Source organism: Anolis sagrei, chromosome 6 (assembly GCF_037176765.1).
Source record: "Anolis sagrei isolate rAnoSag1 chromosome 6, rAnoSag1.mat, whole genome shotgun sequence".
Lineage (NCBI taxonomy): Eukaryota > Metazoa > Chordata > Lepidosauria > Squamata > Dactyloidae > Anolis > Anolis sagrei.
This window is the reverse complement of record NC_090026.1, coordinates 57,658,519-57,672,669: the sequence shown is the minus strand read 5'-3', so window position 1 is coordinate 57,672,669 and position 14,151 is coordinate 57,658,519. Positions and strand designations below refer to the sequence as shown.

Here is a 14,151-nt window from a genome sequence, read left to right as displayed (position 1 = left end):
AAAGGGAGGGTCCTTGGTACGCCGCACAGCAAAGATTTTCACTGCTAAAATTTTACCTCAACTATAATATGGAGCCGAAATTTGGGGACAGGGTAATACAAAACAGGTTGAATGTATTCAGAATAAGTTTGCAAGAGCTCTGTTAGCCCTTCCCCCTGGGACTCCAGCTGCCTTGTTAAGGCTGGAATTGGATCTTCCCTCACTTAAGGCCAGAATGCATAAGCTTAACATCTTATATGGGAAGAGGCTCCTGGGAATGGAGGACGAGAATATAACAAAGCAATGCATGATGGAGCAGTATAAGCAGGGAGGATGGGTACAATACTGGCAAGCCTTGCTCCTTCAGTACTTTGATGGGTCAATAAATACTCTAATGCATCTGGACAAGAAGGCGATTAGAGACAAAATCTTTGAGAGGGATGCAGCTGACAACTTGCAGATTAGCAAACTGCAAGGTTTCTCTACCTGGTATCCTCGGCTAAAAAATGACCAATATCGTCAACAATATCTTCAAGACCTAACGTCAGCGGTCCTGAGGAAAGCATTTACAGCCCTACGATTCCAAACAATGCCATCAAACTGGCTGGAGGGAAGATCCAGAGGGATCCCCCATGCCCAATGACTTTGCATTTGTGGCACAGGGGAAATCGAAGACCTAACACACTATTTGCTAAGTTACCCCTTGTACATTGATCCTAGGAAAAATTTCCTAGGATCACTCTTGGAAGAAAGGGCATCATGGCAACAATCTGCAGTGATCTGCGACTTACTAGCAGATCATTCTAAAAATATAACCCGAAAGGTTGCCACATTCGCAATCGCAGCCCAAAAGATCAGAGCCAAAGCAGCAAAATCCATACTGGGGGTCAGAAATGGAAACTGTTTGGATTGACACAAAGCAGACACTGTCATTGTCATGTTTCTGCTTTCATAGTTTTAAAGAACTTGTTTTAGTTTTAATTCTTGTTACGTTTTAAGGTTTATATTGGAAAGTGTTTATGAAGTTAGTATATTATTGATGTCATGGCCTATGGCTAGTACAATAAACCATTCATTCATTCACTAGCTCACTGGGTAGGAACAAAGGACTGATTTCCTTATTCCCCAAGAATCAACTGACTGTGGCTGTCAATTCTTCCCCTTCACAGTACTTCTTTATGGGCAAAGAAACTTCTTGTATCTTTAGGGTGGGTGAAATACATTGTCTCTATAAAGCTGTTAAAAGAAATGACAGAGATTACCTAAGGAGGAATCTAACAGTCAATGTTATGACAATTGAGGAAGGCGGCTGAAATGGTCTTCTGGGGTTAGGCTGGAAGGGAAGTGCTTCTTTACATCAGCATTCAATGAAAAAGTCCCTTAGGGTTTTTGCACGTCCACTGTCAAGCCAGGTAACTAACTGCAGAACTTAACCATGCTGATTGTTTTTCTTCTATTGACATTTTTGGACCAGTTCTCCACATTGGGGAAACATTACTGTTCCTCCCCCCAATCTCATCCACTGACTATTTCAATCACATCAAAGGAATGCAAAGCAGAATTGTTTTTATTATTATTAGATAATTCAGACCAACTGCTATCCAGCTATAATTAGACAATGCCTTCATTGTTTTCTTTTCTTTTTCTTTTCTCCAATACAAAAAATACTCCCTTTGATCAAAATCAGATAGGGTCACCAAGCTGCTCCTTTGTAGTGAAACTCTGGATCAAGAGGTATGGATTTAATTTGTATTTAAAGAAAATGTGAAACAAATTGTATACCTCATAAATTTTTCAAGTTAATAATGAACATAAATCAAAGACTGCTAGAAATCTGCATTTAAAGCATTAATATACTTGCGATTACAACAAAGATTGGCTAACTAGGTAAATTCTGGACTTCATTAGTCTCCAGCTTTCAGCATAGTCATAAAAAAGCCAGGCATTTTAATAAGCCCCATGCAAAGGAACCACAACAATGTTCAAAAGAGATGCACATTTTCATGTGCTACTGAAGAATTTTATCAGAAGCTTTTCCCAGGACTATGAAATTCGATCAAATCTGCTCCAGTTTACAGGACTACAACTCAAAATTTAACAGGATAAGGTGAACATATGATGAAAAAGCAAAGTTTGTTGTCAACAATTGCCAAAAGATATTGCTTTACATACATTCTTAGATGTCAACAAGCTGTTTTTGAATTTATGTCCTATGTAGTTCGATCCCGCAGTCTTACGTATTTTATTTGTATATACACAGCTAATGAAGCATGGCATATACAGACAGTACTTAGTCATGCACCGACATATTTATTTATTTGCCACATTTGTCCTTTTCACCTTGAAGGGGACTCAGAGCGGCCCTACAAAGGCAACAATTAGATGCCACACAATTAAAACAATTACAGTAAACAAATACATTAAAATCCAACAATTAAAAAATCAACATTAAAACCATCATTAAAATCTTACATGGCAATTTGTACAACTGTTAATGAGAATCACAGTGTGCAATACCACACTTAGTCATCTATACATGTGAACAGCCCACACTTTGTATCATTAAACAATCTGCATCGGCATAAATCTGATCTTTTTCTGAAAATGTACATGTCAATGTGAAACACCATAATCCTCAAGAAAAATGCAGTTCTCTAGAACCTCCATAAGAACAAAAAGGACTCTTATTCATTTATTTATTTATTTACCATATTATATTCCGCCTTTCTCAACACAGAAGGGGACTCAAGGTCTTCTTACAAAGGAAACAATTCAATGCCGCATATATACATACATCAAAGAATAAACGAAAACATTAAAACCAACCAATTAAAACATAACATTAAAACAACAATTGAAATTACATAATCCAGATCATAGTCCAGGACCAGGCTGGGTTGTCATTAAATTAATTTATAGTCTCTTATTGCACTGCTCCCACTATTCAGATTGCTAATCAATGCTGCCACCAATATATAGAGCGGCCACCAATTGTCAAGGGTTAACCAATTATTAAAAGGCTTATTTACTTTGAAAGTAGGCTGCCCCCATTAGTTTCTTCAAAAGTTGCTTTTGTAATCTTCAAACTTTGAGGCACACTTGATGAACAATAATCAACAAAGTTTATTAGTTAGAATGGGTACAAATGCATCAATATCTTGGCTGTTATAGAAAGTTGTGTCTTAAAAGCATGATGGTTACAAGAATGGTTCTATCTTTATTACTAAAGAGTTTCTTATCTCCCTCCAAAACAAAACAAGAATCCCCACAGGACTGTGTCTCTGCCAGAGATTCTTCAGTAGCCCAGATAAATCTAGCCTGATTCTATCCTGCTACTACCCAGCTAATCTCCTATTAGCTGTAAGTTTGCTTTAGCTACCTTCCTAGCAAACTCCTGGCAGACTTAGGCCTTTTATTCTAACCCTAACACCACTCCACTCCTAAACACCCCTTCTCTTCAAACCCCAAACTCCCACTCATCTCTCTATAACTTAAAAAGCTCCTTTTTTCCTCTCAGTTTCTCTTAAACTCCGCCCCCTTTTTCTCCCCCAATCCCAGCCATTCCCTGCTGTCTAATGCCTAGGACACACCCGCCTGCTCTGAAACTCTCTAAGATGGCAACTCCCTTCACCAAAATGGCCGCTGATGTTTTGCCTTGCCCATAACTAATCCCACTAAGCTTACAGGCTTTTCTAGGCCCTCCATCCTGGCTGCTAAAAGGTAAGGGTTCTTTACAAACATCATCACTTTGAAAGTGATCCAGTGCTCAATTGGTAACCAATGCAGCTGTTATGTGGCATCTCATCGGAATTTCCGCAAGAAGCCGAGCAGCTGCATTTTGTACCAACCTGAGCTTCTGGATCACCGACAGAGGAAGGCCAATGTAGAGGGCGTTACAGTAGTCCAGTCTTGAGATGACCGTGGCCTGGATCACCGTAGCTAGGTCGTCCCTGGACAGATAGAGGGCCAGCTGTCTAGCCTGCCGCAGATGAAAAAAGGCAGTTCTGCTAACGGCGAAAACCTGAGCCTCCATCATCAGCAAAGGGTCCAAAAGGACTCCCAGATGGGCATAGCACCTCGCCATCCAGGCTGGATATCCCCACTGCCCGGTTGACCCAGCCATAGGATCTCCGTCTTTGCTGGATTCACCCTCAACCTGCTGGCACGCAGCCATCCAGTAACGGCCTCGAGGCACTGATGGAAATAATCGGGTACAGAGTCCGGTCGGCCTTCCATCTTCAGCACAAGCTGAGTGTCATCAGCGCACTGGTAACACTCAAGCCCAAAACCTCGAACCAGCTGAGCAAGTGGTTGCACATAAATCTTAAACAACAGAGGGGACAGAATGGCCCCCAGAGGAACCCCACAAGATAGAGGGGACCTCTCAGAGACCAGGCCTCCCCTCTCCACTCGCTGTCCATGATGGTGAAGAAAGGAGGACAGCCAATTTAAAGCTGTCCCCTGACTCCAACAGCAGCAAGGCGGTGGGTCAAAAGATTGTGGTCGACTGTGTCAAATGCTGCTGTGAGATGCAATAACACAAGCAGCGCTGACCCGCCCTGGTCAAGCTGGCATCGAAGGTGATCTGTGATGGAGACCAGCACAGTCTCTGTCCCGTGCCCTGCACGGAAGCCGGACTGGAAGGGATCTAGTCCGGCTGTGTCGTCTAGGAATTGCTGCAACTGCTCCGCTGCTGCCCTCTCAATCACCTTGCCCAGAAACGGAAGATTCAAAACTGGGCGGTAACTGAAGGGAACCAAACAATTTAAATCTGGTTTCTTCAGCAGGGGAGAGACTATCGCCTCTTTTAAACCCTCTGGAAAAACTCCTTGTTCAAGGGAGCTGTTTGTAATCTTCACATAATCCCTCCAAGCAGGATTTCACCAACCAAGAGGGATACGGATCGAGGGAGCAAGTGGTCGGTCTAGCTGCAGTTATGAGCCTATCGACAGCCCCTGCGTCCAGCGGGATGAACCGGTTGAGGAAGGGCCCAACAAGTGGCCACGCAGTCTCAAGTTCTCTCACTGTATCAATTGTGACGGGGAAGTCCCGGCGAAGTAGCGAGATCTTGTCTGCAAAATAGCTCTGAAAAACTTCCGCTGGAGGCTTGGGTCACTTGAATTCCTGCACTGAAAATCAAATCTAGCGTGTGTCCCGCCCGATGCGTGGGCCCAGTACTACAAAGCGAGAGTCCTAGTGTCTCTATGGTAGACACTAGATCCATAGCCGCTAATAAACAAGAGTCTGCATCAGCATGGACGTTGAAATCCCCCAAGACGATAAGTCTGGGGAACCTCAAGGACCACTCCGACACAGTCTCAAGCAGCTGGGATAGGCTGTCTGCTGGTGTGCTAGGCGCACGGTACACCAGCAGGAAGGCTATGCTCTCAAAGGAATCCCACACCAGGCCAACACTTTCAATGCCAGAGATGCTCAGCACAGGAATTGCTCTAAGAGAGAAACTTTCTCAGGAGAGCAAAGAAAGCCATTTGACACAGTGAATCGCACTGCTCTCTGGACCATCCTTTAAAAAATTGGGTGCTTAACAAATTTGTAAACATCCTGCAGCTCCTCCATGATGACATCAGTCTTGGACAGCAATGGCTCCCAAAGTGACCCATTTAAGGTGGAATCATGTGTCAAACTGGGATGTGTTATTGCCCCAACCCTTTTTTCCATCTTCATCGCTATAATACTTTATCTTGTTGATGGGAAGCTTCCCACCGGAGTGGAAATCATCTGTTGGACAGATGGCAAGCTGTTTACCTCAGCAGACTGAAAGCCAAAATCAAGGCTACAACAACATCTGATATAGAACTCCAATATGCTGATAACAATGTCGTCTGTGCACATTCAGAAGAAGATCTACAAGTCTCTCTAAAACCTTTGCAGAAGCATATGAGAAGCTTGGTCTCTCATTGAACATCGAGAAAAACAAAGTGCTGTTCCAGCAGTCACCACCCAATCCCTCTCCAATGCCAGAAATACAGCTTAATGGTGTAACATTAGAAAATGTTGACCATTTCCGCTACCTTGGCAGCCACCTCTCCACAAAAGTCAACATTGACACTGAAATACAACACCGCCTAATCTCTGAGAGCGATGCATTTTTCTGAATGAAGCATAGAGTGTTTGATGAATGGGCCAGCCATAGGGATACCAAAGTGCTTATTTATAAAGCTATTGTCCCCCCAACCCTGCTATATGCCTGCGAAACATGGACTGTCTACAGATGTCACATGCAATTCCTGGAACGATTCCATCAGTGCTGTCTCTGAAAAATCTTGCAAATCTCTTGGGAAGACAGGTGAACAAATGTCAGCATGCTGGAAGAAGCAAAGACCACCAGCATTGAAGCGATGGTCCTCCGCCGTCAACTCCGCTGGACTGGCCACATTGTCTGAATCCTGACCACCATCTCCCAAAGCAGTTGCTCTACTCCGAATTCAAGAATGGAAAAGGGAATGTTGGAGGACAGGAAATGAAATTTAAAGATGGGTTCAACGCTAATCTTAAAAAGACACTGAGAACTGGGAAGCCCTGGCCCTTCAGCACTCCAGCTGGAGGTCAGCTGTGACCAGCAGTATTTCGGGACAAGGCAGGGTTTTTGCTTTTAATTTGCTTTTACCTGAGGTGTCGTTTGGACGTCTCAGGTAAAAGTCTGAGACAGCCCATGTTTCTGGCCCTGTGTGGATGGGCTCCCAGGCGCATGAATCTGGGTTTTTACCTTCTTGTCCTTGAGGCCTACAGAACTTAATGGCAAGTCTTCAAGATGTTGGAAGCTATCACATTCCTGTCAAATGTGACCAAATTTACTTGCCTAAATAGCAGGTTTGACACAAAGTTCTCACATTCTTACCAAATGTGAGCAAATAAACCTGTCTAAGCAGCAGCTCTGCCAAAATTAAAGAGATGCTTAAAAACCGAGCAGCCTAAAGGACTTCTAGAACAGAAGGGCAACAGGCCAAAAATGTGTATCTGGCTCCTCCTGTGCTTTAGTCACAAACATGAGGCTGCTCTTGAAAAAGATTCAAAAACTATGTTTAGAGAAAACAAGTCAGCCAAACCATTTTGTAACAGCAGCTATAGAAACTCCTTATAAAAATCTCATATTAACCTGTTTGTTGGTTCAAATCATTTTCAGATGTCCTGTTATAAGTCTGACATTAAAACCCTTCATTCAAGGGAACATGAGCTAATGGGAACCCCTACAATTCATGAAAACGGCTATATTGCTGATCGTGTTTATCTGAGTGGTGAAGAGTTTCATAATGTCACTTAGAATCATAGAGTTGGAAAAGACCATGAAGATCATTTAAGTCCAAGCCCCTCACATGCAGGATTATCGAATGAAAGCACCTCTGACAGATGGCCATCCAGCCTCTGTGTAAAAATCTCTAGAGGAGGAGGCTCTGTTATGTTCTGAAGCAGCATATTCCACTCCTGAATAGCTCTTACTGTCAGGGAGTTTTTAGGTAGAGTCTTTTTTTGCTGCAATTTGAATCCATTGTTCTGTGTTCCAGTCTCCAGAGCAGCATAAAATATGTTTGTCCCCTCCTCAATGTGATTTAATTATTATTTTAAATCGCATGGCTGAGCACTTTAAAGTCTCCGTTTTGGTTTTAGTCTAGCATGGTAAGGTTAGAAATCCTGTTGGGGACCTTCATTGGGGGAATTGGAAAATTCTTTTATAAATAAATAAAATCAATTCTGAACAAACCATGAATGTGTGATAGTTTTTACACATTCATTGTTGGTTCACAACAATGCCATTTATTCAGTAAATTGATCTTGCTGAACACATATGTTTAAAATACCATTCAACTTGGTCACACTAAAGGGAGAAGTGAGAAAGTTCACCACTAAATTAGCTTGGGTGGGAACAAAGGTAATCTTGCTGCTCCTTTTTACCTAATTTTCTCTATTGGCAGCTATGTTAGCGGCAGTATCAGAGAGGTGATACCAGATCGCTAAGTAGGGTCAGCCCTGCTTAAGATGTGAGACTGGCGATGAATACCAGTTGCAGAAGGCTAGATTTCTGAGGAAGAAACTGTTATAACCATATTTTTTTAAGCAACTTCCTTGCCTAAGAAAATTTTATGACAATCATAGGATTGCCATAAGTCAATTGGTAACCTGAAAGCACATGCAGACAGAAACAGCGGAGAGAAAGGTGGGTCGGGAAGGCACAGTTCACCAAATGGAATCAATTGCCATATCTTTGATCCTCTCCTTGAACTCTCCTTGCCATATCTTTGATCCTCTCCTTATACATGATTGTTGTTGTTGTTCATTCGTTCAGTCGTCTCCGACTCTTTGTGACCTCATGGACCAGCCCACGCCAGAGCTCCCTGTCGGCTGTTACCACCTCCAGCTCCCTCAAGGTCAGTCCAGTCACTTCAAGGATGCCATCCATCCATCTTGCCCTTGGTCGGCCCCTCTTCCTTTTGCCTTCCACTTTTCCCAGCATAATTGTCTTCTCTAGGCTTTCCTGTCTCCTCATGATGTGGCCAAAGTACTTCAACTTTGCCTCTAGTATCTTTCCCTCCAGTGAGCAGTCGGGCTTTATTTCCTGGAGGATGGACTGGTTGGATCTTCTCGCAGTCCAAGGCACTCTCAGCACTTTCCTCCAGCACCACAGCTCAAAAGCATCGATCTTCCTTCGCTCAGCCTTCCCTAAGGTCCAGTTCTCACATCCGTAGGTTACTACAGGGAATACCATGGCTTTGACTAGGCGGATCTTTGTTGCCAGTCTGATGTCTCTACTCTTCACTATTTTATCGAGACTGGACATTGCTCTCCTCCCAAGAAGTAAGCGTCTTCTGATTTCCTGGCTACAGTCTGCATCTGCAGTAATCTTTGCACCTAGAAATACAAAGTCTGTCACGGCCTCCACGGTTTCTCCCTCTATTTTCCAGTTGTCAATCATTCTTGTTGCCATAATCTTGGTTTTTTTGACGTTTAGCTGCAACCCGGCTTTTGCGCTTTCTTCTTTCACCTTGATTAGAAGGCTCCTCAGCTCCTCCTCGCTTTCGGCCATCAGAGTGGTGTCATCTGCATATCTGAGGTTGTTAATGTTTCTTCCAGCAATTTTCACCCCAGCTTTGCATTCATCCAGCCCCGCACATTGCATGATGTGTTCTGCATACAAGTTAAAAAGGTTGGGTGAGAGTATGCAGCCTTGCCGTACGCCTTTCCCAATCTTGAACCAGTCTGTTGTTCCGTGGTCAGTTCTGACTGTTGCTACTTGGTCCTTGTACAGATTTCTCAGGAGAGAGACAAGGTGGCTTGGTATGCCCATCCCACCAAGAACTTGCCACAAATGATAGCCATGTATAAATATGTGAGAGGAAGCCACAGGGAGGAGGGAGCAAGCTTGTTTTCTGCTTCCTTGGAGACTAGGACGCGGAACAATGGCTTCAAACTACAAGAGAGGAGATTCCATCTGAACATTAGGAAGAACTTCCTGACTGTGAGAGCCGTTCAGCAGTGGAACTCTCTGCCCCGGAGTGTGGTGGAGGCTCCTTCTTTGGAAGCTTTTAAGCAGAGGCTGGATGGCCATTTGTCAGGGGTGATTTGAATGCAATATTCCTGCTTCTTGGCAGGGGGTTGGACTGGATGGCCCATGAGGTCTCTTCCAACTCTTCGATTCTATGATTCTAACTGCTTCAGGTAGAATCATTGTCATTACCCATTATCTAGATGGAAGGTTTTGATACCTCAGTTTGTTTTTTCTCTCACACTATTATTTTCCTTGAATGCCTTTTGATTGCACACCTAAGGGCAGGGTCTGCATCATTTTTAAATCTGTATACAGATTCTAAAAATAATTGTAGGCACTTAGCAAATAAGTAAATACAGAAATACATGTTGTGTAATTATTTTGAAATTTTAAAGTGATTATAATGTCAGGAGCTGTCAAAACTTATATCCTTGTTCCTGACTTAAAAACTCACAATTTGAACAATAAAATATATTCCTGAGTGGGGCACTGATTTTAGATAAGATCTACAAATGTGCAACATTATAAGGTAATGGTTTGCAGCAGAGTAGCTGAACTATTAACTGAAACAAAAACAGCTAGTGAATCAAGCTTCTGTACCTCTCAAGATATAATTTTGGTAGTTCTGGTCTGCCTCTGCTCCCACTTTTATTAAACAAGTGAGGCCCTCTGCCACAACGAACTCATGAACCAAATCCTTGTCATCCTGTAAGGGAAAAATGGAAAGAGAAGAGAGACAAAAAATGAGGTAGTGTTTAACATAGTCAAAATGCAAGAAACACAGATAGCAAATTTCTCATTGGTTCAATGATTTTTTTCTATTGATTTAGGCAGCTATTGTGTGATAGAAATCATCACCCTTCAGTGAACCTAAAATGCTAAAAAGTAAGTGGGGGGCAGACATAAGAAAGCTAGTTGATTCTGGGGAGAGTGTGTGCACATTCAGCCCTTTTTTCTTTTTCAGAGTTATATACGATTTCTCTCCAAATTTCATTCACAATATATGCTCATATATAAGTTGGCCTCATCTATAAATTGGGACAGATTTTGGAACCCAAACTATGGATTTTCATACGACCCATAGAGAAGGTGAGAGTCACTCTATAAAGAGGGAAAGCACCAATGTTGTTTTGGGTGGCAGCCACCCATGCCCCCCCCCCCCCAGTCATCTCCCTGCTCAGACATTCAAAAGCCAGAAGCAGATTCATGTATATCTCGAAAAGATGTTAAACACAAATTTCAAAATGACACCACAAATGTGCCTTTTGAACATGCTTGATGAAGAACTAGAAAGGAAATTCGTGAAAAAAATGTTTTACATGACAGTGGCAGCTCAAATAGTATATGCTAAATATTGGAAAACCTCAGAGACACCTCCTTTACAAGAACAGGAAAAATATATTACAGATTTGCTGATAATGGATAAAGTAACTATTATTAAGAGGAGAACTATTAGACAACTTTGTTAATGAATGGCAACCAATATATTCAACATCTCAATGTAAAATTAAACTAAAATGTATATATTCTATAAGACTGTAGACAAGGAGGAAGCAGATGTTAAGTAAATGCCTACAAATAAGTGCCTAGCTACGGTGATCCAGGCTACGGTCATCTCAAGACTGGACTACTGTAATGCCCTCTACATTGGCCTTCCTCTGTTGGTGATCCGGAAGCTCAAGTTGGTACAAAATGCAGCTGCTCGGCTTCTTGCGGGAATTCTGATGAGATGCCACATAACACCAATCTTATTACAGCTGCATTGGTTCACTTTCAAAGTGATGGTTCTCACCTTTAAGGCCTTGCATGGTCTGGGGCCGATGTACCTGAGGGACCGCCTCACCCCCTACCAACCCCAGAGATCCCTCCGTTCTGAGGACCAAGACCTATTGGAAATTCCCAGTGTCAAGACCTTGCGTCTAACAGCAACCAGACGCAGAGCCTTTACAGCAGTGGCACCATCACTCTAGAATACTCTGCCACCTGAAGTCCGTGCCTTCCGGGACCTATCAGCTTTCCACAGGGCATGTAAGACATATCTGTTTTGACAGGCCTTTGATCTCTGACATTGTTGTTAAATTGTTTTAAATTGTTTTTAAATTGTGTTAGATTTTAGCCTGTTCTTGTAAGCCGCTCCGAGCCCCAGGGGAGTGGCGGCATATAAGTTTGAATTATAAATAAATAAATAAATAAAATACCCTTATATATACTATCTAAATAGAAGACTGTGACCCCTTAAAGAAAATATATTATCTGAGAAATTATTATGGAACACTAATAGCTGAAAAGTATTGTACAGTATGCAACAAACCCTTACAAATGTATGTCTATTTATTTGAATATTTTTAAAGCCAGAAGCAGTGCCACAGTCATCACTTCTTCTAGGTTCTCCCAGGATGGAGTAAGCTCTTGTCTTTCGCGACTCTACTTAGAGAAGGTGATTGCTTTTTTAAAATAACAGTTTTAGTACTCATACTGATCCAGTTGACCCAGATATTTTGGGCTGATTTTTAAAACTAATATTTCCAAACTTATAGGGCATTTTAAAACATATGTTGTAATTCCTCAAGAGTTTATGGCAATTCAACCAAGAAAACACCTCTTAAAATAGAACTGTGTCATTACATAGAAGCAAAATGAACAAGAATTTGATTTGGAAAAGATATAACTAAGATACAAACGCCCTAACAAAGGCTACATATAATATACAATTTCTGTATGATTAGTATATATTACATGACATGTCCAAGTGATATAAAATCAAAGTGAATAACAAGGAATATATGTGTGTGTCTATCTACCTATCTTTCTAAGGCTGATCTGCATGAAAACAGGATATAACAGAAATACTGAGAGCCAGAATGGCATAGTGGTAGGATCTGGACTACAACTCTGTTGACCAGGATCCAGATCCTTGCTCGTAGAAACCCACCAGATGATATTGGACAATGGACACATACTCTCAGATGAAGGCAAACACAAACTTTTCAAGCAAACCTAATTACATGTTTGCTTTAGGATCGCCATAAGTTGGAAAGAACTTGAAGGCACACAACAACATGTAAACTGATTTATTTTTCATGTCAGAAATAGAGAACATAGTTATAACAAAAAACCACAAAGTTAAAAACTTGGCATTATGCTAGATCTCCTTTGACCAGAAGCTGGCCACTTGGAGTGCCTCTGGTGTGGCTGTAAGCAGGTCCACCATATGGCAGGGCTCAGACTGCATTGTCGTAGATGGTCTGTGGTTTGCCTTCTCCACACTTGCATGTCGTGGACTTCACTTTGTAGCCCCATTTCTTAAGGTGCATCTCATGGTGCCAGAGCACAGTATGTTCAGCACTTCTAAGTGGTCCAGTCTTCTGTGTGCTCAAGAGGGAGTTTCTCATCTGGTATCAGCCACTGATTGAGGTTCTAGGTTTTAACTCTTGCTTTCTGAGGTATTCCTGCAAGTATCTCTGTAGATCGTAGGAAGCTGTTTCTTGATTTAATTCACCATACAACCAGTAGCCGAGCATAATGGACATTCCCAAATTAAGGAACGAGGGAAGGTTTGTGCAATACAACTGTATGAACAAGGGCTGATGGTAAAGTGTGACAGATAAATAATAAATTAATGCTGAAAGGGCCAAGTCAGATTAATACAGTACAGTTATCATAGGGAAAAAGTGTCTCTACTTAAACTTTATTACCAGTCCTTGTTTCCACAACAAGCCAGCTTTCAAAATCCAATTATCACAGGGGAAGAGTCAGATGAAATCTTCTGAACAGGGGCACATACTGCAAAATAAACATTACAGGAGTGTTATCATTATCCTTATGCTATCCAAAGCTTATACATACATACATACATACATACATACATACGTGTGTGTGTGTGTGTGTGGATGGCTGGAGTTACACATAAAAATGTACCTGTTCCAATTTACAGACAAATTCAACTTAAGAACAAACCTACATAACCTATCTTGTTTGTAACTTGGGAACTGCCTGAACTGTGTTTCAGAAAAGTATGCAGCAAAGAAACTACATAAGATTGTCAAACACAAACTGCATATTTGGGGGGGGCGGTGCATTATTTGGACAAAAAAATCTCTTCCCAGAAACTCACTTTTCTTGCACAGGGGTTTTCCTAGAAACATACAGGCTGTTTTACAAAGAAATCATGATTGTGAAAAGCACTAAATTGGTACAAAACCCGACATTGATTTCTGTGAAAATCATTTGCAGTTTTCTTTCCTCAGAAGCACATTTTTGAGCAAAACAACAATGCTTCCTTAACCCCTTATGTTTCCATTTGTGTGCAAAATTAGTTTCTTCACATAAAATAAGTTTAGGGTCTCAGGTTGTCATTTATTTATGTATTTATTTACAGTATTTATATTCCGCCCTTCTTACCCCAGAGGGGACTCGGGGAGGACTACAATGTACATATACATGGCAAACATTCAATGCCATAGACACACAACACATACAGACAGACAATCAGAGGCTATTTAACATTCCAACTTTTTCTGGCCACCAGGGGAGCTGTCACTTCACCATCTATCTGCGACACTGATGAATTACTTCCTCATTCCCCGCAGGCTTTTAGGAGATATTTTATGGCCTCGTAAATTAGTTAAATTTGGCGTCATGGTGTAGATTGGAGGAGGGCAAATGTGGCC

The 14,151-nt window shown here is 41.8% G+C and overlaps 1 protein-coding gene across 10 annotated transcripts in view; it reads right to left on the bottom strand.

Annotated features, from left to right (window-relative positions):
* The window catches only part of FHOD3 (formin homology 2 domain containing 3), a 496,353-nt gene that overhangs the window by 300,072 nt on the left and 182,130 nt on the right, over positions 1-14,151 (bottom strand). For all 10 annotated transcript variants that reach the window (XM_060781410.2, XM_060781412.2, XM_060781413.2 and 7 more), the window contains exon 5: positions 10,082-10,187. In XM_060781410.2, the coding sequence (XP_060637393.2) occupies positions 10,082-10,187 (106 nt within the window). The remainder of the gene's footprint in view (positions 1-10,081; positions 10,188-14,151) is intronic.